This window comes from Lycorma delicatula, chromosome 3 (assembly GCF_047948215.1).
Source record: "Lycorma delicatula isolate Av1 chromosome 3, ASM4794821v1, whole genome shotgun sequence".
NCBI lineage: Eukaryota > Metazoa > Arthropoda > Insecta > Hemiptera > Fulgoridae > Lycorma > Lycorma delicatula.
The window spans coordinates 139,950,545-139,976,014 of NC_134457.1; the positions used below are offsets into that span (position 1 = coordinate 139,950,545).

Consider the following 25,470-nt stretch of genomic DNA (forward strand, 5'->3'; position numbering starts at 1 on the left):
ACCATGCATTTTTATAACTTCTTTTTAATTAAACACTACTGAAAACGCATTGCTTTGTGTAAGTTTTTGATTATATAACCTTCAATTATAATATTGTCAACAAACTAGAATATTCTATGAAAGAGCTTCAACAATATATACAGAATAATAATCAGTTTTATAAGATAATTTTTTTTTTTAATGGACTGAGCAAATCAGAATCTTATGTTAACTTGATTTTTTGTTATTTCATTTATGTTTGAGATACTTATGACCAAATGTATTTTTGATCTTTATGAAACTTATAAATTTCTTGCTGTTGTAACTATATATGTATGTCAATTTTTCATTAAAATGATGCCTTTTAAAAGTGTTTCTGCTGTTTTTTTCCTTATTTGGTAAGTGATGGGAGGGTTGATGAAAGAGTTTCTGTCATGAAGTCTGCTGCCAGAGATTGGACTACGTTCCTCCACTATTAATGTAATAAGTGTGTCAACATATCCATTTTCAGTCTGTAACTGTATATTAAATATCTCATTCTTTCCATTTTTAAGCTAACAGTTTTCTTTAAGCTCATTCCCGTACTGCTGTACCCTATCATGTTTTTCTCAGGTCATGCTAATCATAAATATCAGGATTTGATAAATTTATTTTTTATCACTTCCTCCCTCACTCACCTTATCTACCAAAAAATTCAAAGATACGAAAAATGGGAATTTAGTGGAAGTATTTACTCAACAGTGTAATCCACATTCCTGGAAACATACATTGGCTAAAAATTCTACCATTTTAATCAACCATTCTATTTTGTATTTTTTTTTAGTTTTAGTTTTTATTAATTAAGTATTTTATAGTGCTGTTAGTTTTTTAAATTCATTACAAGTAAGCAAGTTCACAGAACTACTAGTAGAGCATAGTAGAATTATTAAAGATTAACAGTAACAGATGTATTTGTATCTATTTTAAAGACCCTAGACAAAAGTTATTGACAATCCAATATATTTTTATACTATTTTAAAAGCATTGAATACTGTGCTGTTTGCAGACAGAAAGGCTTTTGCATTATGATGTAGCCAATAATATGTTAAATGTTGAAGTAATCTGTTCAATATAGATAATTGATTAATTTTTAATTTGTGCATTTATAAATTATTAGATGTAACGTATGTTTTGTAAAATTTATTTTATTTTCTTTTCTTTTTCAGATACAAGTTTCATGTATATACTTGCTGTTATATCAATGTTAAAAATTTATCAGTCTCGACATCCAGATATAAATGCAAGTGCATATTTAGCGTTTGGAATTTTAGCACTCCTTATATTTATGGGAATGTGTGGTGTTTTATATAACAAACCAATTTTCTACTACATTTTTACAGTTATTCATGTTATAGTATGTTTAATTTTGTCTGCTCAGATATATTTTATGGGTCATTGGAAGTTAGGTAAAGTTGCATTATTTAAATGTATACAGTATAAATTAATAATACCAATAAAATAAGATAATGTATCTCCTAATAAGGCAAAGCCTGTGTTTAGGAAAAGATGTGATGGTGAAGATTACTTATCAGTATATTTTTATTTTTTAAACAAGAAATAATATAATAAGATTACTAAGTCAGCTCTTATTAATTTAATTGAAAATTCTTTCCCCTAAGCCATAAACCTCCAGCTTATTTAGTTTACTGGTTTTTAATATTTTAGAAATTGTAAAAGCCATTTTACATTTCAGCAGACAACTTGCTTATTTTGGTTTAACATAAGGTTTATTTTTAAAAAAAATCCCAATTTAATCAGATTAAATCCTAATAAATTAGGTTGTTAATAATTGAAAGAAGTTAATGTAAACTTTTACTGTTTTCACCGAGGGGGGGGAGTAATTTATTTGTATCAGATGAAGGCAACAAATAAAATTAAATAAGTGTAAATGTGATAATTTAATTCATCTTAAGTGTTTATCCATATACTTTTAATTGGGTTTGATAAAATATTATCTCTATTAGTTTCAAAATATCTGTTACTATTTGTACTCTGTTACATTACAGAATTTGTAATATTAAAAATTGATTTATTTCTTAAATACAGGTAATTAAATTTCATAATATTGTATCGAATACAAAGTACAAAAAAATATTACAATTTTAAAAAAATTATTATTTTTATATGACCACATACAACAGTGTTAGTCAAAAGTTTAAGGACACCTCCTAAAGTATGCATTACTGCTTTCTGTCCTTATACTTTTGCTAAACCATACAATGCTAGACATTAGCTAAATAACCCTTAAAATGAGTAGTGCTTTTTAACACAAATTCAACATTTCTGTCTTTTATGGAACTGATGTTATTGGCATGTGTCTGTTTTAAAAAGGGCATAAAATGTAAGCCAGACTTTAATTTTTTTTAAATTATTAGTCTAAAATGAATATGCCCAAACTAATGAATTTTGGTATGTGTATAGGCTTGCAGGAAAGGCACCTTAGGCCATTTTTCTTCTTTTTTTGCACAAAAAAATGCTGTTCTAATTTTACTAGAATTTGTAATAGGTGCTATATTATTAATGTCAGACTGCCACACCAATTTGTTCAGGATCTGGAGAGTTGGTAGCACTGGCCAAACAGCTTATTCCCACCACTTGTCATTGTGAAAAGTGAAAGTTAAGGATAGTTTGGTCATTTAACATTGGTGCTAAAACCATAGACAGTTGTCAGAGAGATGCTATGTTGATATCTTACATAGCCTTGCATAATGAAGCTAAGAAGAGGCAAATGAGGTGGGTTTTATGAGAGGGGTAAGTGGATGAAAGAAGCCTGGCAAAGATGTGTCTTTTCTTATGAAAGCAGATTCAAACACTGTCCAAGACGGCAAGTGAAGGTTAGGTGCACTCGAAAAGAAAAGTTTCTGCCATCTTTTATTGGACCTGCCGTTCAAGCTGGAGGTATAGCAGTAATGATTTGTGGGTGTATAACATGCATTTAGTTGTTTGTGGTGATAGAGTAAAGTTAACTAGTTAAGACATTTTCTAAAAGAACTGATAAAATTGAGATTTGAGCTGTTATAAAGTACTTTGTTCTAAAAGGTTTAACCCAAAGGATAAACATAAAGAATTAGATTCCTCCACTTTAAAGGATTCTTCAAATTCATTTTCAATTGTAAAAAAATGTGCTGTTGAATTTAAACATAACGAGTTTTGGGAATCCCAAAACCTGCTATAACTGATGAAAATGTCACAAAAATCTGCAATGACATATTAAATGATTCTCAACTGAAGGTACACAACTTTCTGACATTGCAAATATCTTGTTAGATCATGTTAATTACATTTTACCATGTTTTTGGTATTAAAAAGCTTTCTGATGCTGGGAGATCAAGCAGAAAGCTCAATGGGTGCTCTGTTTTTCAATAGTGGACCAAAAGTGCATTTGACTGAACATTTCTGAAGTGTGTTTAGACTTATTAAAATGTGATTTCACCAATTGCTTCAATGTTTTATAACAGCAACTGAATCATGGATTCACTAATACACATAAGAAGCCAAACAATGGATGGAAGCAGATGAAAGTATGCCAAAGAAAGTAAACAAAAATGGAGTTTTGATTGCTTCTGTGCAAAAATTAAGAGCAGAAACGAGTAGATTCTGCTGTACTTTTTTTGTTTTTTAATGATTGGAAAGAAGAATCATTAACAAGTATGATAAGTATGAACATTCATTTTGTCCATACAAAAAATATTTCAGATTAACACCGTTTATCCAGAAAGCAACACTACAAGTTATTAACAGAATAAACATAACAGATCTATTCAGTGTTTCAAAATTCATTAATCAGTTTAAATTGAAATGTATAAAAATAGCCCTTGCTAATTTATTAATTTCAGATGAAATATAATTTAATAGCTATTTAAATTTTCACAACAAGCTGCTTTGAGAGATGAATTTTACAGCACATGAAAAATGCTAAGCCCGATCTATTTGAACCTGTTCACGGTTCAAATTATAATAACAAAATAAGTATTTATATGTTTATTTATTAAAGGCAAAAGTAACCTTGTTGGGTAAAGTTAACAAAAATAAAAGAACACATAGCTCGTATTTGCCAAAAGAAATTGGCCTTTAATTGGAAAGAAAACAAATGAACTTAAGTTAAATCATAATCATAAAAAATAAAAAGAAATTATGAAATTAACATAACTTAATGATACTTAATAAATATCAGCTGAATCAACATATGAATAGTGATATTAAATGAGAAAATACATGAATATACATTTTTCAAATACATATTTTGAAAATCTACAATTTAACAAAGCCTGAAAACAAGAGAACATAAAACAACTTATTTACAATTATAAACTTAGAAAAAACATAACATCAATAAACATAGTATGACTGGAAAACTATTGCAATTACTGACATATTCTGTAATAATGAAAATTAGCAATGAACAAATGTCATTAACTTAGAAAAATAAACTACAGTAAATCTTATTATTGGCACTGGCCTTTCCTGATTTATGAACAACAAACTTAACATTAAATAATTAAAACTAGCAATTCTAGTTTAGTGTAGAAAAAAGGCCACTATAATATTCTAGTACAAAAAAAGTTAATTACAATAATCAAATTGAAATAAGTAAACATATAAGTAGAGTTCATATTAGTAAACAAGCTTTCTTTAAAATATGAAATTACAAAGAAGTCCTAAAACATAACTTTACATCAGGAGTAATTTTCTTTAGATTAATTTAAGAGAAGAGATAATGCACGATTAACTGAATGTTCCACAAATTTTAATGATAAAATAACTGTTTAACATAATAAATAATGAAAATTCAACTTGCCTGTAGCACACAAATATTAGCAAGAGACGAACTCGTGAATGAAGGTAAATGAATACATACAGTAATACTGGGCGTAGTCTGCAGTGGTGTATCAGGAATGCAGGGGTGAGACGTGGTTTAGGGGTAGAATAATACGTAGCATCTCAGATATGTAGCAACGAGTTTGGAGATTCTGCATCGATGAAAATATAATCAGCAGCTAGAGAAGATTCGGCGTCGATAGAATTGGGAGTTTGTAGTAATTGAAGCACTTTCGACAGAGATGTAATATAGTGAATTTGAAAAATAACTTAACAAAGAAACGAGGCTGGACGAACATAGAAAACTATGAAATCACGAAAAACTGACGAGTAGAACTAGAGAATATTTTGACAAGAGAAATACCGCAACGTTTATGAAGATGAAGAAAGTATTAACATTATACGAGCGAAAGAGAACATCGAACCCTGGTCCTCCAAGTCTGGAGGACCAGGATCCGCACAGCGTGAAAGTCAGGACTAGAATGAAAAACTGGCGTGGTGAGAAGTAGGGGAAGTGAACAAAGCAATGGACAGAAGAGTGTGTATGTGTGTGTTGACAACAAGAGTAGTGTCTAAGTGTTATATGAGAACGATTAGAGAAAACGTGTGGAATTCGGGAACAAAGACATAACAAAAATAATTTACAAGCAAGCAGACCACTAAAAAATTATGTAAGGCTGATAAAATAATTTCTGAATACGCAAGTTGAAGAAATTACATCAGGCCAGACAAAGAGAAATAGACTTCTAGGAACTATGACAATATTCAAATTGGTGAGAATAAAAAACACTAAAGACTAATATATATATATATTAAAACTAAACAGCAATAAAAAATGCGAGATATGAAATACGTTGACACCAATACGATGATGCAACAGTCAGTCAAGCTGGAGCCTGAGAGAAATTATATCGAAAACAAACCCAAACAACCTATTTAAAAATACACGTAGATAAGCCTTACAAAAATGCAAAATAAATTACCAAGCCTGAAAACTACAAGACTCGACCATAACCTTGAATTCATTGGAATAAAACGACTTTACGCAAACGGCGTAAGCAAACCTCTTTCATCCTGTCATTAGGTAGAAAAGTAATTTAAAATTGGAGTTAAGACATTCTTTATGAATAATTTTATAATTTTTAGTGTGTCAAAATTATAATTTCAGTGTGTACATCCATGAAATATATGTATATTAAAAACTAAAAGTGAAACTTAGCAATCCACTGCAGTACAGAATCTAATAATATTTCTTACTTTATTATTACTAATTCATTTATACATCAAAAGCCCTTTCAAGGATTTTCCCTCATCGTCAGTTCATCAAAAAATTAAAAACTAAAATTACACATTAAAAAATTATACATAAGAAATTAAAATTATCACATATACAGTGTAAAATATGCAGTCAAAAATTAAATATTAAACATTCTTAGTAACATAAACATTTTTTAAATTTCCTACACATGCCTGTGGCCAGCCACTACATACAGCACTCTAAATACAGTAATGTCATGACAGTACAGTATGTAGTGGCTGGCTACAAATGTTAAGGCTAGATATAAATGTGAATTCAGCTTTAATCTGCAAACAGAATTTGATGGAGACATTTTTATTAAAATTATTTAAGTTGATATATAAAGATAATCTTGATTAAACAAATATTTGTTCTAGATTTATTTTAAATGTTTTTAAAGTTTTTTTTTAATTTTATTTTATTTTAAACAAACAATTTTTACAAAATGTAAAAAGTTAGAAGAGTTATTGTGTAAATAGTAAACAGATTAAGAATTTATAAAAGATATCACTAAGGATGAGGATGGACATAGGCCCAAAAGCATTTTGATGTAGTAAAAAAATTAAAAGTAATTGTGTTTCTTTAATTCTGTGCTTTGTGGAGATTGAAAGAATGTTATATTGCATATATATATATATGCAATATAACACAATATTACAATTACAATATATATATATTATATATTTATTTATTTATTTTCTAGATTAATCTTATTCTTATTTTTTTTCATTTAGACAGAGAAGTACATAAAAGAGCTAGTTTAGCCTTAATAAATCCTTTCAGAAACAGAGAAGGAAATTGGTGGCGTCCACAGTATCCTAGTCGTATGGTTCTTCTTATTTTAGGTTTGTATGAGTTAAATTTAATATACATTTGGTATAATCATTGATGTTAGATTTTTCATTATGGAGGACTGCATTTCATTCCTTCTATTCTGAAAACAGTATCCTATTTTTATTTAATAATAGTTTTTAATTTTTTTTTAATTTTTTTTTAATTTTTTTTTTTTTAGCAAATCCAATTTTCATACAAAATATTCCATATGTAATAAAAAGTTGCAACCTTTGTTATTAAGTTTATTATCACCACTGAATGTTTTAAATTATTTAATTAATTGATAAAAACTACCAATTTGTAAAATAACGCCTCAGTGTATTGGAAGCACTTTCACAACAATGCAGGGTATTCTCAGTAAAGTAATTTAATAAAATCTATTAAACTAAATAGTAAATATTAGTTGCTTACAACATCACCAGTGGTTTAAAAGCAGAGGTAAAACCTCTAGTGAGTGGTTGTTTTCCTGATTGACAGTTATATCAATAAATTAATTTAATTACTTTTGTTATTTTGTTTACCTTCTTTCAGAGTTCATTTTAGCTATTTTCAGATTAAATTTTGTTTATCATGTTGTAATTTAATATTTTTTAATAAAATATGGCATTGTTGCCTATGATAATGATTTGATTGTTTATATTTGGTTAACTTTGTTTCAACACATCATAATAACTATCATCAAAATAGCTTATTTTGCAATGTTATTATTTTAGTTTAACATAAATAAAATAAGGAACAATTGGTTTATAATCATTAATAGTAACTTAATGTAATTTTTTTAATTAGGTGTTAAATACCAAATGTCTATTTTGCAGAATAAAAATATTAAAGAAACACCATCAAACAATTTAAGGATTGTTATTGAATATAATGAAAGTTGTATTAATATTTAGAATTCTATCTTTTCGATATACTAAATTAACATTAAATTTTATTATTTTTAAAAAAGATCCTGTATGGCTCCACTAAAGTCTTTGGTGATACCTTACTAAGTCCCCTACTAAGTCTATGTGATACTTTTGCAACTAGTTTGATCTAACTTCATTTTGTAAAAAATAAAAAAGCATTTGGTGTTGGGTTGAAAAGGTAAAAAGGGATTTTTAGTAAACAGCCTTAATGATATTGCATTTAAACCAAAATGAAATTATATAACACTTTATCATTCACCATATGTGTTCATTTTAGTATAATACCTGCCATTGTTCCATTTACAGAATCAAAGACTGTACGTTATTTTGATTACTTCTTATTTGGACAAAGTATTTTATTTTTACTCCAGTTCATCCTTCTGTAATGTTTGTGATTTTGTTAATTCAACTTTTCGTAATAAATAAAGTTGTACAATTTTTGGGATTCCTACATTATTTTTTATTTAGTGTTGTTTTTATTATTATTATTATTATTATTATTATTATTATTATTATTATTACTACTACTACTACTACTACTGCTGCTGCTATTACTATCTTTTTTCAGGTAACATTTTTAATTGGATTTTGATTGGAGTTCATTTATATTCACGTTTAGGAGATTTTGCCACATATCTTCTTGCAATATTGATGACAAATTTATTGTTATATTTCATATTTTACGTGTTAATGAAGGTAATCACTTTTTTCAGTTCAATTAGTTTTTTTTTTTTGTTCTGGTAGTTTATTTAGATTTTTTAAATCAGGTTTATTTTATAAAAATAGGATTTTTTTTTAATTTCTGATTACAACAGTACCAAAGTAGGTACAATATTAAAATATGAAACTAATTTAAAATTGGATACAGTAATAACAAATTATAATTTCACAATCATTTTAGTCACCGTACGATGAACTCAGAATCAGTAATGTGACAAAGTAAAGCCATTTATCTGTGATTCATTAAAAGTGTTAAATTTTTACTATTAGTATTATACAATTGTAGAATTCTACTTAATGGAGAAGTGCTCCTAATGCTTAAAAATTAAGTATTAAATTAAATATAAGTAGATTCAACTTCTGATCTGGAACAAGTATAATCAAACCGTCGGCAATAAAGAATATAGTAATAATTTGAAGAGTTTTTTGGTTCTCAAATTTATTAAACTGCAATAGTTCCATTCAATGGAACTATTTTAGCTAGAGAAGTTGTAATGTTACAGATTTTGTTACAAATACTATTTCTAGAGAAGTTATAGTAGTGCACATATTTTTATTTATTTTGAAAATTTTGCTGTGGTTTGGGAATAATTTGTTAAGTTTAGAATTAATTACTCTGTGATATTAAAAATGGGAATATTTAGAAAAATGTTATACTTTATATAAGAATTAGTGTGATCTATTAATGATAAGAAGGTTTATCATAAGATAGTATTTTTAAAATTGATTGCTCAATTGAATATCTTTAAAGTACCCTATCTGTTGAATTTATTCACTGAATTTATATACAAGGTATCTCAGGGCAACAGAAATTATGAGAAGCAATTATCTATATATATATAAAAATCAATGTTTGTTTGTCTGTCTGTTCCAACTTAACTCGAGATCTACCAGACAGATTTGTCTAAAATTTTGCACACCTACACTTTGAAGCCGTGCGGTGAACATAGGCTAATTTTTTTGGACCTCAAACATAATGGTTGCGAATAATTGGCGTTAAAGTTACTTTTTTCCATTTTGACAACAATGGATTCATTTGTTTGCATGCTTTAAAAGTTAAATTTTATGTGATTTTAGTTTGTTTTTTCAATTCGATGTGGATTCGAGTTCTAATTTTGATGACACAACGATTGTGATAATAGCAAAGTACTTTTTTGTAGATTCTTTATATTGCTGGTAGGAGATTTAAATCAGAGGTAGCAAAGAAATTAGGTATTACAATGGCTGAGTCGTATGAAATTATTTGTAACGTAGGCTATCTATTTTTTTTCATGCAATTTGGCGTTATCAAGACTCCTTTTGTGTTCAGACGCTTGCAGTTTCCCATACAGATTGCTTTTGCTATGACAATTAACAAATCTCAAGGGCAATCGCTTCAAGTGTGTGATGTCCATTTGCAAAATCCATGCTTTTCACAAGGGCAACTGTATATGGCTTGCTCGCAAGTTGGTAACCCCACGGATTTTTTTGTGTACGCGCCCAAGGGAAAAATGAAAAATGTTGTGTATTTGAAAGCACTACAATTGTTAAGGAATATTTAATTGCTTTGTTATTAATGATTTTCTTAATTATAATCCTTAAGTATTATTATGGAATCAAAGTTATTCTTGATTATGTTTTTTTGTAATTTTTATAAATCTCCATGAAAAGTATCCGTGTAGCATTGAAAAATTTAGAATTCATAGTCTCTAATCCATCAATTTTTCAAATTAAGTTATTTAAATTAAATGTAAAACTATACAAGCGTTTAAATTGAGTCCCAAAGTTTTCAGTTACAAAGGATAGCTGAGTAAAAATGAACCCTAACTAAGAAAAGTATTGTATTTATTTAAAAGTGATTCATGTAAAAAAGTTGAAGTTATTTTTCCAGACTGTATTGATGGTTGAGGGGGGTTTCCCTTCAGTTAAAAAAAATTAAAAATCATGTTTTTTTCAAATTAGCTACTGAAAATGTTTTCACAGTTGTATATGGGAGTTATTTTTTGAGAGGGGTTTTTTGGGAGGGTTTTTTGAGAGGGGAGTTATTTTTTAAACCGTTTTGAGAGGGGTTTGGGGGCGCGGGGGTTTCCCTTCAGTTAAAAAAAAATTAAAAATCACGTTTTTTTCAAATTAGCTACTGAAAATGTTTTCACAGTTGTATATGGGAGTTATTTTTTGAGAGGGGTTTTTTGAGAGGGGATTTATTTTTTAAACCGTTTTGAGAGTTTTGCGCCCCCAAACCCCTCTCAAAACGGTTTAAGTTTCTGAACAATCTGCTATATGTATATATGATAATATAAATCCGGTGACAATATCCTATGAATATCAAACAATAGATCTGTAGTCATGCCTTAGTGATTATAAATTGAACAACATACTACATGTTTGTTGCTACAGATTGTAACAGTTCCAATATTTTAAGATGTGTGAATTCTTCATATGTTGCCAATAAGATTTCATTTTTTTTGTCTATATCTGTTTCTTTTAAATTGTGTTACCCATATTAATTACAAACAATTATAAAAACTATCATGTTGTCCTAAATTAAAACGATGGTGAAATAATGTACTTACTGCCTCTACTCTATCACTATTTTTCTGAAATGTCTAGATAATAAAGTACACTCACCATCACTCAATTCTTCATGAAAACTAAATGGTAACTTGCACTGGCTGCTTGATTATGTTACTCAATGCTATCCATTCCTCAGATTTACCACCATTCTTTTCAAAATTTTCCATTTTCTGTGAGATACACTATTTCAAAAACTGTAGTGAATTCTAATTTTTTCAAATTTTTTTTTCTTTCTTTTTTTTTTAATAAGGTAAGTTCATATGTTGTGTGTGTGTGTTGTGATGATTATTTAATCAAACATATTCATATAGAATCAAATTTAAATATATCAAGACCATTCCTATTAAATAAAAAGTAAGAAAAAGAATAGTGTAATTTTCATTATTAATCAGTAATTAATAAGCAACTAATAATGATGGATTGTTACGAGCAGTATCAAAAATTTTCATTTTAGGGAGAGCCCATTAGAAATAAATCAATTTATGCAAATTTGTCCTGATGCCAGTTTTCTCCTTCAGTGAATTTACTTACCTAACCTGAAAATAGTTGTGCATACTTTAGTAAAATTTCTTTCAGATATTAAAAATGTTATTGTAAACATTCAAACAGTTCCAAAGTGTGAAGTTTGCTGAATTCTGTAGCTAATTTTGCTGTAGAGCAAAATTAGCTCTACAAAAAATGAAATGTATGTAGGTTGAAAATCCGTTTGTTATTTCACAAAAAAAAAGATTTGATGTGTGAAAATTGCCCATTTTTATTTGTCTAAGGACTGTATAGATGTTAAGTTTAATTAAGATTTAACAGTATTTAATTTGTTCTATAGTTTTTATTCTGTACTTATTTTTTAAAGATTTACTGTTTTAATAAAATACATCACATTTTATTTTCAGTTGTTTTGTGGTGAAAGTATATTAATTCAGCCACTGATTTACATAATACTGTCGCTTTCATGTTGGGCTGCTGCAGTTTATTTCTTCATTCATAAATCTATATCATGGAAGGTAGTAATAATAATTTTTGTGTAATCTATATATATAAAAATGTTAAGTTCGTTTGTGTACGTATCTATTTTTAATTTGGAAATATAAACAAAGGAAAACCAATCAGATCAATGCAAGATGGCCGCTGTCAAACACAACGACCAAATTTCTTTGAATTATATTTAACAGCTAAAACATTGTATTTTATAAAATAAAAAAAAAACACGATAAAAAAAAATTTTACCACGATATATAACCCGCATCAAATATTGTTTCCATCTATTTTTAATAAATCTATCTATCTATTTTTAATTTGTACAGTTTTTTAATAAATAAGAGGCTAATAAATCAGATGGAAATGTAAACAAAGGAAAACCAATCAGATCAATGCAAGATGGCCGCTGTCAAACACGACGACCAATCACAAAGTATGGCCGTTGCCAATATAAACAAAATCACAACTGATTAAGTAACAAATTTCTTTGAATTATATTTAACAGCTAAAACATTGTATTTTATAAAATTAAAAAAAACACGATAAAAAAAAATTTTACCACGATATATAACCCGCATCAAATATTGTTTCCATCTATTTTTAATAAATCTATCTATCTATTTTTAATTTGTACAGTTTTTTAATAAATAAGAGGCTAATAAATCAGATGGAAATGTAAACAAAGGAAAACCAATCAGATCAATGCAAGATGGCCGCTGTCAAACACGACGACCAATCACAAAGTATGGCCGTTGCCAATGTAAACAAAATCACAACTGATTAAGTAACAAATTTCTTTGAATTATATTTAACAGCTAAAACATTGTATTTTATAAAATAAAAAAAAACACGATAAAAAAAAATTTTACCACGATATATAACCCGCATCAAATATTGTTTCCATCTATTTTTAATAAATCTATCTATCTATTTTTAATTTGTACAGTTTTTTAATAAATAAGAGGCTAATAAATCAGATGGAAATGTAAACAAAGGAAAACCAATCAGATCAATGCAAGATGGCCGCTGTCAAACACGACGACCAATCACAAAGTATGGCCGTTGCCAATGTAAACAAAATCACAACTGATTAAGTAACAAATTTCTTTGAATTATATTTAACAGCTAAAGCATCTGTATTTTATTTTTTAAAAAAACACCAAAACAAAAAGAAAAGCCACCAAGAAGGATGACTTACAGTAAATAAATTAAAACACCCAACTTTCTTATAGCCCAGATAGACTTAAGACTATGCAAACAAAAAAAGTTGAAATAACCAAATACACAGAAAATAATATCCCAACATAATGACCAAAAAATCCTTTGTTAGGTTATTTTTTTACATATAAATGACCAAACAATCGTTTTTTGGTCATTTAGCGTTCTTTGCTATGTAAAAGCAAAGAAAAAAATTCACAAATAGTAACACTGAAACCACACAACTAAGTATAAGTTTTTTTTTTGTTTTTTCTAACATCCGAAACCACCGTTATGCATTGCTTCAGATGATGATATGAATGATTTATAGCATATGAAAATGCCATGCCTGACCGGGATTCCAACTCGGAAAAACCGGATTAAAGTCCGAGATGTTACCACTCGCGCCACGGAGGCCGGCAAACATATTCGTTAGGAGCCGAATAAAAACATGACTTACCAATATGGTGTTGTGTGTCAAACCAATTTTATACGGACTATAATTACTTTTAATACGCTAAACCCTTTGCAATAATTGAACATTAACTTAAACCTCTTCAAAAATTATTCCTTTTGAACTAAGCCACATTTTGATATCATTGTTTTTCTATAACACGGCTGGAATTATTTTCGTTTAATGATAAGAAGCGTTGTCGAAGACAATAACCGAATTCTCTTCCAAAGGACATAATACACCGCTAAACTATTTTTAAATAATTCAAATTCGTGTAATTTTTTTACGAATTGCGTTTTTATCAAAATCTCAACTTTTTCTCAATTGACCTGCGGGGTTTTGTTTTTTTGGAGACTGTAATTCATTAGTAGATTCATACTCGAGAATCACGTTGTACACTGAAGCAGCACAACTTCTACTTACGTTAGCAGTTCATTAACATCTGAAATCAGCGCCGTTTGATTATTCTGTAATTTGTAAGCATTACTCTGCTTTTGTAAGCATTTAAAATGATATGTTTTTTCGCACGACTTAAGGGCTTTTTTTCGCAGCCCACAAATTTTTATATATAAAAATGTTAAGTTCGTTTGTGTACGCTTCAAAAACTCAAAATGTTCTGCACCGATTGAGCTCAAATTTTAGCACGATTTATAACCCGCATCAAAGATTGTTTTTATCTATTTTTTGCATCAGTCACATACCCACGACCGCGAGAAAACAGTTTTTTTAACGATCAGCTGTGTACCAGTGACCGCGCCATCTGCTGGAAGCGAGGGGAACACTCGCCATACCGCAGTCACATGTGAAACAATACCTGTTCCCAATTACATTGTTTATTAAAAAAAAAAAGTATTCACTTGCATCTGATTCAGATTATTATACAATCTGAATTAAATATTCACTTTAATCGAGGTACTTTTGTGTAATTGTGTTGTGATTGAGCTGCGCCTTTCACCAAGCTCTTGAGTTTATTAGAAAATGACCAACAGTGGGATATATGTATTAATGACGCGTGCAACACTGTACATCAAAACCAAATTCGCGCATTATTCGCAATTATATTGACCGCTTGCTTCCCTTCATCTCCCACAGAGTTATGGGAAAGATATCGATCGCATATAGCTGAGGATATTTTGCATAGAGTACACCTAGAAAATACCAATATGACCATGGAATTTACAGAAGGCATTTACTACGAAGCATTGATAAATATTGAAGACAAGTGCTTAGCTATTGCAAATAAAGTTCTTAATCAATTGGGAATGCCAGCACCCACCCGAGCTGCGATTGCTTCATTTGATGTGGATTTACGCCATGAACAGAGTTACAACATTGGTGATCTTCAGTCATTTGTCCAATCAAACATTCCCAAATTAACGCGTGAACAGAAAGGCATTTATGAATGCATAATGACGGAGTTTATTATAACCTTCTTCTTGGATGCGCCAGGAGGAACTGAGAAAACATTCCTCATTAGATTGATTCTAGCAACGGTTCGATCAAAAAATGACAATTATCCTGTTGCGGAATATTAATCAGCCACAACTCTGCAACGGCACACGACTTGCAGTTAAGAAATTGATGAATAACGTAGTGGAAGCAACGATTATAACAGGGCCTTTCAAAGGTGAAGATATCCTCATTCCTCGAATACCCATAATCCCGACCAATACACCATTTAATTTAAAAGATTGCAATTCCCTATTCGATTGGCATTTGCAATCACAATCAATAAAGCTCAAGGTTAATCTTTAGAATTGTGTGGTTTAGATTTAGATGCGGATTGCTTCTCACATGGGCAACTGTATGTTGCGTGTTCCCGAGTTGGCAAACCAGATAGCCTTTATATCTACGCAGACAGTGGGAAAACAAAAAAAAATATTGTATATCCACAAGTATTGAAAATTAAACTTCTTTTAAATGTATGCTTTTTGTTCATTTCTCATCCATGCAACCACAATGTGCCACAGCGAAGCGTGGCGGGTAGAGCTAGTTTATAATATTTTTATATTTGTCAATACATGACACTTCCAACGAAATAGACATTTTTATGGAAATAACTTATAAAATTATTTAATTTTATCGTATGTTCTCATGAATACTATTCATTTTAGAACCTGATGAGTTCTTATTCCTCTAGGGAAATTTCATCTAAAACCATGAGTTTGTTATAGAATATAGTAACATAAAATTGTTTCACTATTATCTTACAATCAAGAAGATTATTTGTAAAATTTTTTTTTTCAGTTTGAAACTACTGTTGTAAACTGTTGGAAGCAGAGTACAAACAAAATATTTAACACTAGATTTTTCGTAATAGATACAGCATGCCATGAAAGTTTTATTTTGTTTAAATTATAATTGTATATATAACATATATACAATTATATCTGGCTCCTACTCTAGATAATAAACCTGGTTGTTAATCAAGTCTTATCATCTTTTGCCATCACTCCAGCATTTATCATTTGTCACCATCTCCATGAAATACCTCTTTTCTGTACATCCCCTTTAATACAGACCCTCTTACTCATAAATGTGGAGACATAGTGTGATTCATTGGGTGCCTTCTCTCCATTCACATTAATTTGAATTTATATATATATATATATATACATACACACACATACACAAGAGATATTGATGTCTTAAGAAATAAAATTAGTTCATACAGCCAACCAATAAGGAAATAGAGATACTTCAGGAATATATTCCAAAAATCAAAATGAAAAGAAAAATTTCATATAAACACATGAAGTGTATCAGGAAAGTTATCTGCCTGATACGAAAACACAAGATTTTACAGGAATTTTTTAAAGTAGTCACTTTACAATTTGATATATTTAAACCTATGACTTTCCAATTATTTAAAACTCTCAGTATAATGAAATTTCTCCAACTTTGCAAAATAAGTGCTTGTCTCAGCTGTGACCTCATCATTTGAAGTGAATCTTCATCCAGTGAACTATTTCTTTAGATTTGGAAGAGGAAATAGTTGTTGGGAGCCAAATAAGGTCCATGTTAAATCATTTCTATACATAGGTCAGGAAGTTTTGCAGCAACTACCCAAGACTCAACATTACCATGGTGAAACAGCATTTTTTTTTGGCCAGATGTGGATGTTTAGGCTGAATAACACCTTTCAATTGATCGATCCAATAGTGAAGCATAATACTCCCCAATGATGGTCTTGGCTTTTTCCAGGTAGTCTTCGAGACTATGAGATCCCAAAAGAAATCGTAGAACTTTCCTACATATGGAACCATCTTCACTTTTTTTGGTGTTTTTTTGCCTGCTCCCACCCATTGTGTGGCCTTTGCATGTAATGTTTATTTACTGTTATAAAACATCAAAGAAACTTGATGAACTCCATTAAATAGGTCTAAATATTCTTAAAATATGATTAGTCAAATGCACTTTTTGGTAAACTTCAAAAACAAGGAACCCATTGAATGGAAAGCTTGTCAGTAAGCTTGCATTCCTTCATTCGGTGATCATTTAATATGGATTTTTTGTGGCAATTTTGATGGTCACAACAGATTTTGGGCATCCCAACCACTGTCATCTTAAGTAGATGTATGATCATGTTTAAATTCACCAGCCCTCTTTTTTACCATCAAAAACAAATTGGAAGAATCCTTTAAAGTGTTATCTAACTTTTTTTGTAGTTCGTTGGGATTATACCGTTTAAAACAAAGAACTCTATAACAGCTTGAGCTTCAGTTTTATTTATTTTTCAGAAAAATTCAAAACTAATTTGCTTCACCTGATCACCACAAATAAGTTATGAGGGCAGTTTGGAAAGTAACCTCCCTTTAGCTATATAAAAAACTTACATAAAAATATTTTATTACATACAACTTAAACTACAGTTTTTAACTATTTTTCAACAGTCACCATTTAAATTCAAGCATTTGTCATAGTGTTTCACTAATTTACAAATACCTTCATAAAATTCAGTCACCTGGGTACCCAGCCAACCTTTCATAGCATTTTGAAGTTTGTTGTCATCATCAAAGTGCTGCAACACAAACCATTTCTTCATGTAAGTGAAGAGATGAAAATCATTAAATGCCAATTCCAGACTGTAAGGAGGATGATCAAAAATGTCATTGGAATTGATTAAAAAGTTCTTGAGTTATTCGTGAACTGTGAGGACGAGCATTGTCATGCAAAAAAAAAACACCGGTTGACAACATACCCCCCTGACATTTGTTCGGAATGGCTCGCCTAAGTTTCTTCAAAGTTTCACAGTAGACTGCTGAAGTACTAATAATCATTGTGCCACATTCCATAAAATCGAAGAACTCCCTTGGCATCCCAAGAAATCATAGCCATAACCTTCCTCACTGACAGTTTGGTGGGCTTTCTTTAGCTTGCATGGAGAAGTAGTACGGCCCCAGGCTGTCGACTTGTCTCATTTCAGCATTCAAGTAGACCACCCAAGTTTCATCTCCAGTTACAATTCTCTTCAAAAAACTTCTCCTTCCACATTGTAGCGTGAAAGGAAGTCTAAGACAAAGCTTATTTGTTTGGCTCAATGGATCCCTGTGAGCATTTTTGGAACCTACTGAGCACAGAACTTCCTGTAGCCTAATTTACTGATGACAACCTCCTACAAAAATGTACAAGAAATTTTCAGTAATTGTTCAAAAAGTTTCGAGATGTTGACTCTTTGATTTTCATGCACTTATTCGTCAATTTCACTGACGAGATCATCACTCACAACAGAAGGCCTAACATTCTTCTTTTCTTCATGGATGTTTGTCCTTCCATTTTTTAAAAATTGGACCCATTGCCGCACTACACCGCCACTCGTAAAGTTTGGGCCATAGACAGTACACAACTGACGATGGATGTCTGCTGCCGAAACATTTTGTGTCCAAAGAAATCTTATGATAGTATGCACCTTGCATTTCATGGAATTCTCTATTGAAGCGCTCATGTTTTTAGTTATAACAAGCGAACAGGCTAAAGTTCGCAGCTCACACTTGACATCTGGAAGCAGATTCAGAGAATAAACCAATGTGTCAATGGCGGCGCTACTAATACTACTACTAGAGCGCTATGCTACAGTGGAAGTTACTTTCAGAACCACCTTCATATTAAATGAACATGCCTGAAACTTCATAGCGTGCAATTTTAAGACTCATATCGGACAAGAAATCATTCTTGCACCATCATAATTGTTTGACATACTTGCACCTTTTTTGCATCTAGTCAAAAACCTTTCCTAACACTTTTCATATGTCTAAAGTTTATTTATAAACTTATTTAAAACTTATCTGTTATTAATAAAAGGTTTTTTTACATTAAAATATAATGTTTTATTTATTAGTTTCAAAATTAATGAAAAATATATTTTTAGAGATTATGTTTCAAAATTTTAAATTCTGTGAATTTATTTCAAAACATTTTCAATGAGAATAAGCCATCTGCAAGTTACGTAAAAATATAACAAAACTTCTTTTTTATAGAATGCAGATTCCCTTCTATTTTGTCCATCAATTTTGTGTAACCTTAACATTAAACTTTAATGTTAAATATTTTATTTGAAATTATTTCATAAAATTTTATTGGCAAAATTTCTCTGTGATAATTTGTAAGGTGATGAAAAAGACTGGCTGATTAGATGATATTTTTTTCCCTAAAGACCTCTTACATAATTAAAATCTAGATCTGTTGTTTTCTGTAAATTTCACCATAACCATACAGCTGTTCTCCATTAGAATTATCCATTTTACTGATATGATTTATTTGTTTTACACAAATAAATGATTGATAGCCATTATTTGTGTCCAATCTCAGTGGCTAAATTGGTATCAAAATTAATCAGTTGCATTAGTTTGTGTCACTAATAATACTAATCAATATTTGTTTCTTTTTTTTCAGTTGACACCTGCTGAATCACGAACCTACAATCAGCCTTGTGTACTTTGGGATTTTTACGACAGACATGATATCTGGCACTTCCTGTCAGCTACAAGCATGTTTTTTTCATTCATGGTAAATTATTTACTATTTCTTTTTAATCTATCAACATATCTGTAGAAGAGGCATGTTGTTAAAACATGCTCTTTTGTAATTTTCATCCAAAAATGTTCTATAAATGTGTAAAAATCTTATTATAGTATGAGAAAAAATTGAAGTAAATGATTTACAGCTTTTTTTTGGAACAAACTTTTTAATGAGATTTTAAACTTGCCATGTTACATAAACTTTTACCTATGAATTATTTTTTAAGGTTATTTGTATCGTTATTTAGAGAATATACTCTTTTGATTATGTTTATATATTAACATAATTGCTTTTCCTAGGTTAAAGAAGGTTTTTTCATATTGTCAGTTTTATTCAAATGTTTTTTAATGTTTAATCTTTGTTCTTTAAATGAACATATCCACAAACATTTAAAAATTAAATTTTGAGATTAAAGGCATTTAAATATTGTAAAGCATGTCTACCAAATAGATGTACATTTAAAATGTGTATCCTGAGCCAATGTGCAGATGACTTTCTGGAATATTGGGACTGGTATTTTGTGCACCGGCCTTTTGGAAAAGATTAATTAATACTTTCAATGCAATTTATTTACAGTTCCTTGGAAATCTGCTTGCTACTTTACTTTTTTTTTTACTAAATTATCAAATTTGGGAATTTGGTGTAAGTAGTTTCTAGAAAGTATCCTATCAGTGGATCAGTTCTAAGTATAATTACTGATAAGTTGTTACATGATACTGCAGGACTAAGTTGACCTACAATTATTTTTTATAATAAAACCCATTAATCTATTAAAACCCAATAAAACCTTTCTTTTACAGTATGCAATAAAAATTATCAAACTATAATTTTAAGTTTCTATTATAGAAGAGTGTTAGCTAAAATTATGAGTGTGGTATTTACCGACTAGCACTATAGTTTTGGATGTACATTGAGTTCCTTCAGTTCATTTTGAATGCATTATGTTTTGCTGACTAACGACTGAAATTTTTGTCTTCAGAAATCTCCCTTTATTTAAAAGAGAAAAGAAATTTCATATATAAAGACAAGTTTACAATTATCAGATTGGTTAGTGTATATTTGCATGTTTGTAATTAATAAGAAGAAAGAATTGTTTAATTGCTTTCTTCATTATCATCTTAATGTTTTATTTTTCTTTAATTATTACTATTTATTTATTATTTTATTACAGGTATTGCTCACCTTAGATGATGATCTTGCTCATGTTGACCGTCGACAGATATCAGTCTTCTAAAAAGTTATTTGTCTTTTTATAAGATTTAAAAAATAATTTTTTTTTTTTTTTACTGCTTTGCATTATAATAATTACATAGTGAAATGAATTATGTATTTTTTCAGTAAAAGTGCAACCATTTTAGATGTTCTAATGTTTGTTCCTTCTAAAAGTAAATGTATTACATCTGAATATTAACACATTTACTGCTGACCCTGTTTGAATAGTTGTAAACATGTTTATGCCCTGTGCATAATGTGATATGCACAGAGGTGGTGAGACTCCAGCCAGAACAAACCTTTTTTTTTTCAGTTTTTGTTATTTTGTTATTTTTTGTTCATTCTAGTTATTGGCTTACTTTATATATGACAGAAGTAACATTTTTGAAGATGTACAAGTCTGATGATGGATTGGCACTTTTTAGTCTATATTATTTTTAAAACCAATTAAAGAACAGTGAAAGATTTCAGTGTTATATATGTCGTAGACAAACTGTAAAATCAGGCTTATTGTAAAGAGCATCGTCATTTTACAATGCCCTCGGCAAATTATCTAGGCTAATTAGAAATATTAGAAAATATTACACATTTTTTCTTCCAAAATGGTGGGTATTCGGAGGTATTTGCAGAGAAATTATAAATTTAATCTAACTAAACTTAACCAGGTTTGCTAACCAAGGTTAGTGAGTGAAGCAAACGTAGGTTAAGTTTGTTTAGATTATAAGCAGTAATGTTTATATTGGACCTCTTTTTCTCTTTAGCGAGCAAATAATTGCACATATTCTAATTAGCCTAAAGTTGTATGGGCTCATTACAATAATTAGAAATTGTTGGATAATTTTCCAATTTGCCAGGCACATTGTAAAATGTCATAGGCTGTTTACAATAAGCCTGATTTTTAATTCACCTACTATATATATATATATCATAAAATCTTAGGAGGTTTTTGCCACATTACAATAATATACTGGATGGTTTTTGTTTTAATATTAAAATGTGAGTTTTAAATATTTTTTAGTTTTCAAGTTGTGAAAACCTTTGTTTTAGATCTGCAGTGAATGTGTTAGTGTTTTAAGGAAAAAAATATGTACTTGTATTAGATTAGATCTTTTATATATACTTATTTTAATTTCTTTTTATTATTTTATTTATGCAATTTTTTTTTTGAAAATGTTGTTTTTCAGACTCTTTAATTGAAAACACAACTTATGGAAAATATCAGTTATGTTAATAAAATTAACATCATATTATATCTTTATTGTAATGTTAGTCACCTAAAATTTTGTTATAATTAACAATTTTAAAATGTACCTTATTGTCATAATAATAAGTTATTATGATTGTTATTTCTGTTATTTTCTTTTTGTATTATGTTGCTTATTCTAATATAAAAACAAATTACTGACAGCGTATGATTAATTTTTGCAATGTGAAGTGTAATTTTTGATGAATTTATGTGTAATTTTAAATGAATTTATAAGTTTTCAGTTATTGTTTATTATTATTACTTTACATCTAATATATTATTCTATTTTGTTTAATAATAAAATCAAATAAGTATTAAACTTGTGTTTAAGAAAATCTGTGTTTATAAAGAGATAAATTTTTCCTATTACAGTATTTTTATTTTATTATTTTTGTATATAATTTTAAGTGTATAATTATCAAGTTAAAATTTGTTAAACATTACTTTTATGTAAGTGTTCCTAATTAATTGATAACATTTTTTATTAGTAATTTTTTTTTTTTTGTAGCAATACTTCAAGGGACCATTATATATCCCTCTTCATTTCTGGTTGTGTGTAAGATTGTGGTAATAGAATGTATAGTATTTTTTATAGCTAACATTAATGTTGTTAAAGATTTACATAAACATATAATCTTTCTTTTAGGAAAAAAAAGGAAGTGGGATCATTTTTAGCTTTTATAACATATTCATTTTAGTAAGATATATGTTTTAAAGATCATAATACTTTTGCATTTTATTGTCGTAATAGCTCCTGAGAGATTTTTTGTTTCTAAAGGTTTCAGTTATACTGATGGGTTAGTTTAGTTTTTTAGTCATGACTTTATGTGCCATGTGTGTTCATTTCTCTGCAGTTATTAATATTCTCCAATAGACCTATTTTAAATCATTCCCTTTCCATTGCCAAATAAATTTCATTTTCATCTTCCATTTATCATTTTCTCTTAAATTTTAGGATGCATTTTATTCGTTTCTACACTAATATTTTATTCTCATCAAATGTGTAGATTTGACACATTTAATTTTATTTTAAGTGGTATGATGAATCCTGAATTTGTTTAGTTTTTCAGTGAATAAAATTTTTCTTCTATGCCAACTTTTTTTAAGGTAATTGTTAATTTATTTTTTGTATTAATATAATTATAGATTCAGTTCAGTTTTGGTTTATATTCTGGTATCACTTAACTTTTAGCCTTTTAAATATTGATTAACTTGTATTAAATAAAATTTGTGATCAGTTATTGTGCCATATTTACACATGAAGGAACTGTAATTAAGATTTGTAACTATTGCGACCATAGTATACAGAAATCTAATTTAACATAAATGACAAGAACTTATTTTTATTAAAAAAGAAGAAAAAAGTGTAATGTGTTTCCATAAATGTATATATATATATATATATATATATATATATATATATATATATATATATTATTCAAAATGTATATTTTTATCTGAGAGTACTTTAAGCCTTAAACTTGTTAGCTTTTCTGATAAATAATTATATAATATGTATATTTAAATTAATCACAGTACAATTTTTAATTAGCAGAATTATTTTAAAAGGATTTTGTTACAATTCTTTAATTACATAATGTTTCTTTTTTATTTTAACTTTATTATACTATTTTCATGGTCACAAATTAAGGAAGTAATTGACTTTTTTTTGTGAAAACTTATTCCTTTAATTGTTCAGATACTTTTGTTCTGTTCTTCAATCTTCCTTTGAATTCTTTTGTTATTAGAATGTGTAATTTGAACAAGTAATTTCAAATGTTAAACAAAAGTTCCAGAGAATTAATTAAATGTAATGCTGAACGAGCTATCTTAAATTTTAATAATCTATTATACAAACTGATATCTGTAGTAAGAGATCTGTGATTTCTAACACAGAATTTGAAAACAGTATTAAGAGTATTTATTCCTACTTATGTCACACTTACCATACGAGGGGAATAATGTACACCTCCAGTGGCTTGTAATCATAGTTTTTTGTATTTGCACAGTAAAAATGCTGTATGCTTTATTTTTGTGTTACAAGTAAAAATAATTAAGATATTGTTGATACAGAAATTATATATTTATTGTTTGTAATTGTTACCTACCTTTTCTATAGTAAAACACTTGTGTGAAATAATTTAAAAAAAAATAGGTTAATTACAAAATTTTGGGAATAAAAATATTTTATGTTAAATATCTTTAATGTAAGATTTGTTGTCCTTACAACCTTATGCTGGTCCTTACCAGCATAAGATAGAGCTACACCTATATTGTATGTTTGATATATATAATTATATTTATTATGCAACAGTTGCAAAACGCATTTATTTATTTATTTTGTATTATGGCAGTATATCTACCATCTGTTTATAAGTGACTCATTTTTATTTTTAAAAATGAGTCATTACATTTAAACCAAAATATCTAACTGTCTACTGAAAAGAAAACATATTCCATTAAAAAAATAATATTTTTCATATACTGTGGCTTACACCATTTGAAAAAGTTATCTTTATGATGAAAATAAAATAGAATGGTCCTCTGTTTCTTACTGGATTAGGTTAATCATCAGCTTTTTGTAACTAGTTTGGTAAAAATAGCTGTTGATAAAAGGCAATCCAGAAGTCCACATTACAAGGTTTTTGTCAATTTTTTTTTTTTGTTAATCTGTAGTTCATTCTGATGTATTGCAGTCAATAGCTTCAACAGTTCCTTTCTGGATCAGGTACATAATGCTTTTTTGTTCTTTCACTCATAATGGAATATATTATTTTTGGAATTCTTGTAGATTTTAAGTTTAAAAATATTGTCTTTTCTCTTGTTTACAATTTGTGAAAACAAAAATTAGTTTATGTACAAAGCATCAACAACTTAATAACTGTTTCAAGGGTAAAAGATGAGCATCATTTATATACTGTCTGAATTTTATATTCAAAATATAAAAATTCTCAATTATGATCATAACAAACACTTGGCATAGCTTTATTCCACATATTGTTGATATAATGTTCTATTATTTAAAAATAAATGGATGGTACTGTAGTAATGAAAAGTAGTTATACGGTTTAATAAGTGTACTACAATAAATTAGGTAAATATTGCAACTGCATTAACCTAACTTCTATAAATATTAAAAAGCATATAAATAACAAAAATATTTTTTAAAATCTATTAAAATATGAACCAGCATTTATGCTTAAAACCTTGATAAATTGAG

The 25,470-nt window shown here is 28.6% G+C and overlaps 1 protein-coding gene across 1 annotated transcript in view; it reads left to right on the plus strand.

The window, feature by feature from the left end:
- LOC142322052 (SID1 transmembrane family member 2-like) overlaps positions 1 to 24,602 on the plus strand; it is a 97,807-nt gene extending 73,205 nt beyond the window's left edge. The window contains exons 12-17 of the mRNA XM_075360673.1: positions 1,185 to 1,424; positions 6,868 to 6,978; positions 8,444 to 8,571; positions 12,039 to 12,149; positions 19,667 to 19,780; positions 20,964 to 24,602. Of these exons, the coding sequence (XP_075216788.1) occupies positions 1,185 to 1,424; positions 6,868 to 6,978; positions 8,444 to 8,571; positions 12,039 to 12,149; positions 19,667 to 19,780; positions 20,964 to 21,026 (767 nt within the window). The 3' untranslated portion in view covers positions 21,027 to 24,602. The remainder of the gene's footprint in view (positions 1 to 1,184; positions 1,425 to 6,867; positions 6,979 to 8,443; positions 8,572 to 12,038; positions 12,150 to 19,666; positions 19,781 to 20,963) is intronic.
- Positions 24,603 to 25,470: the final 868 nt, after the last annotated feature.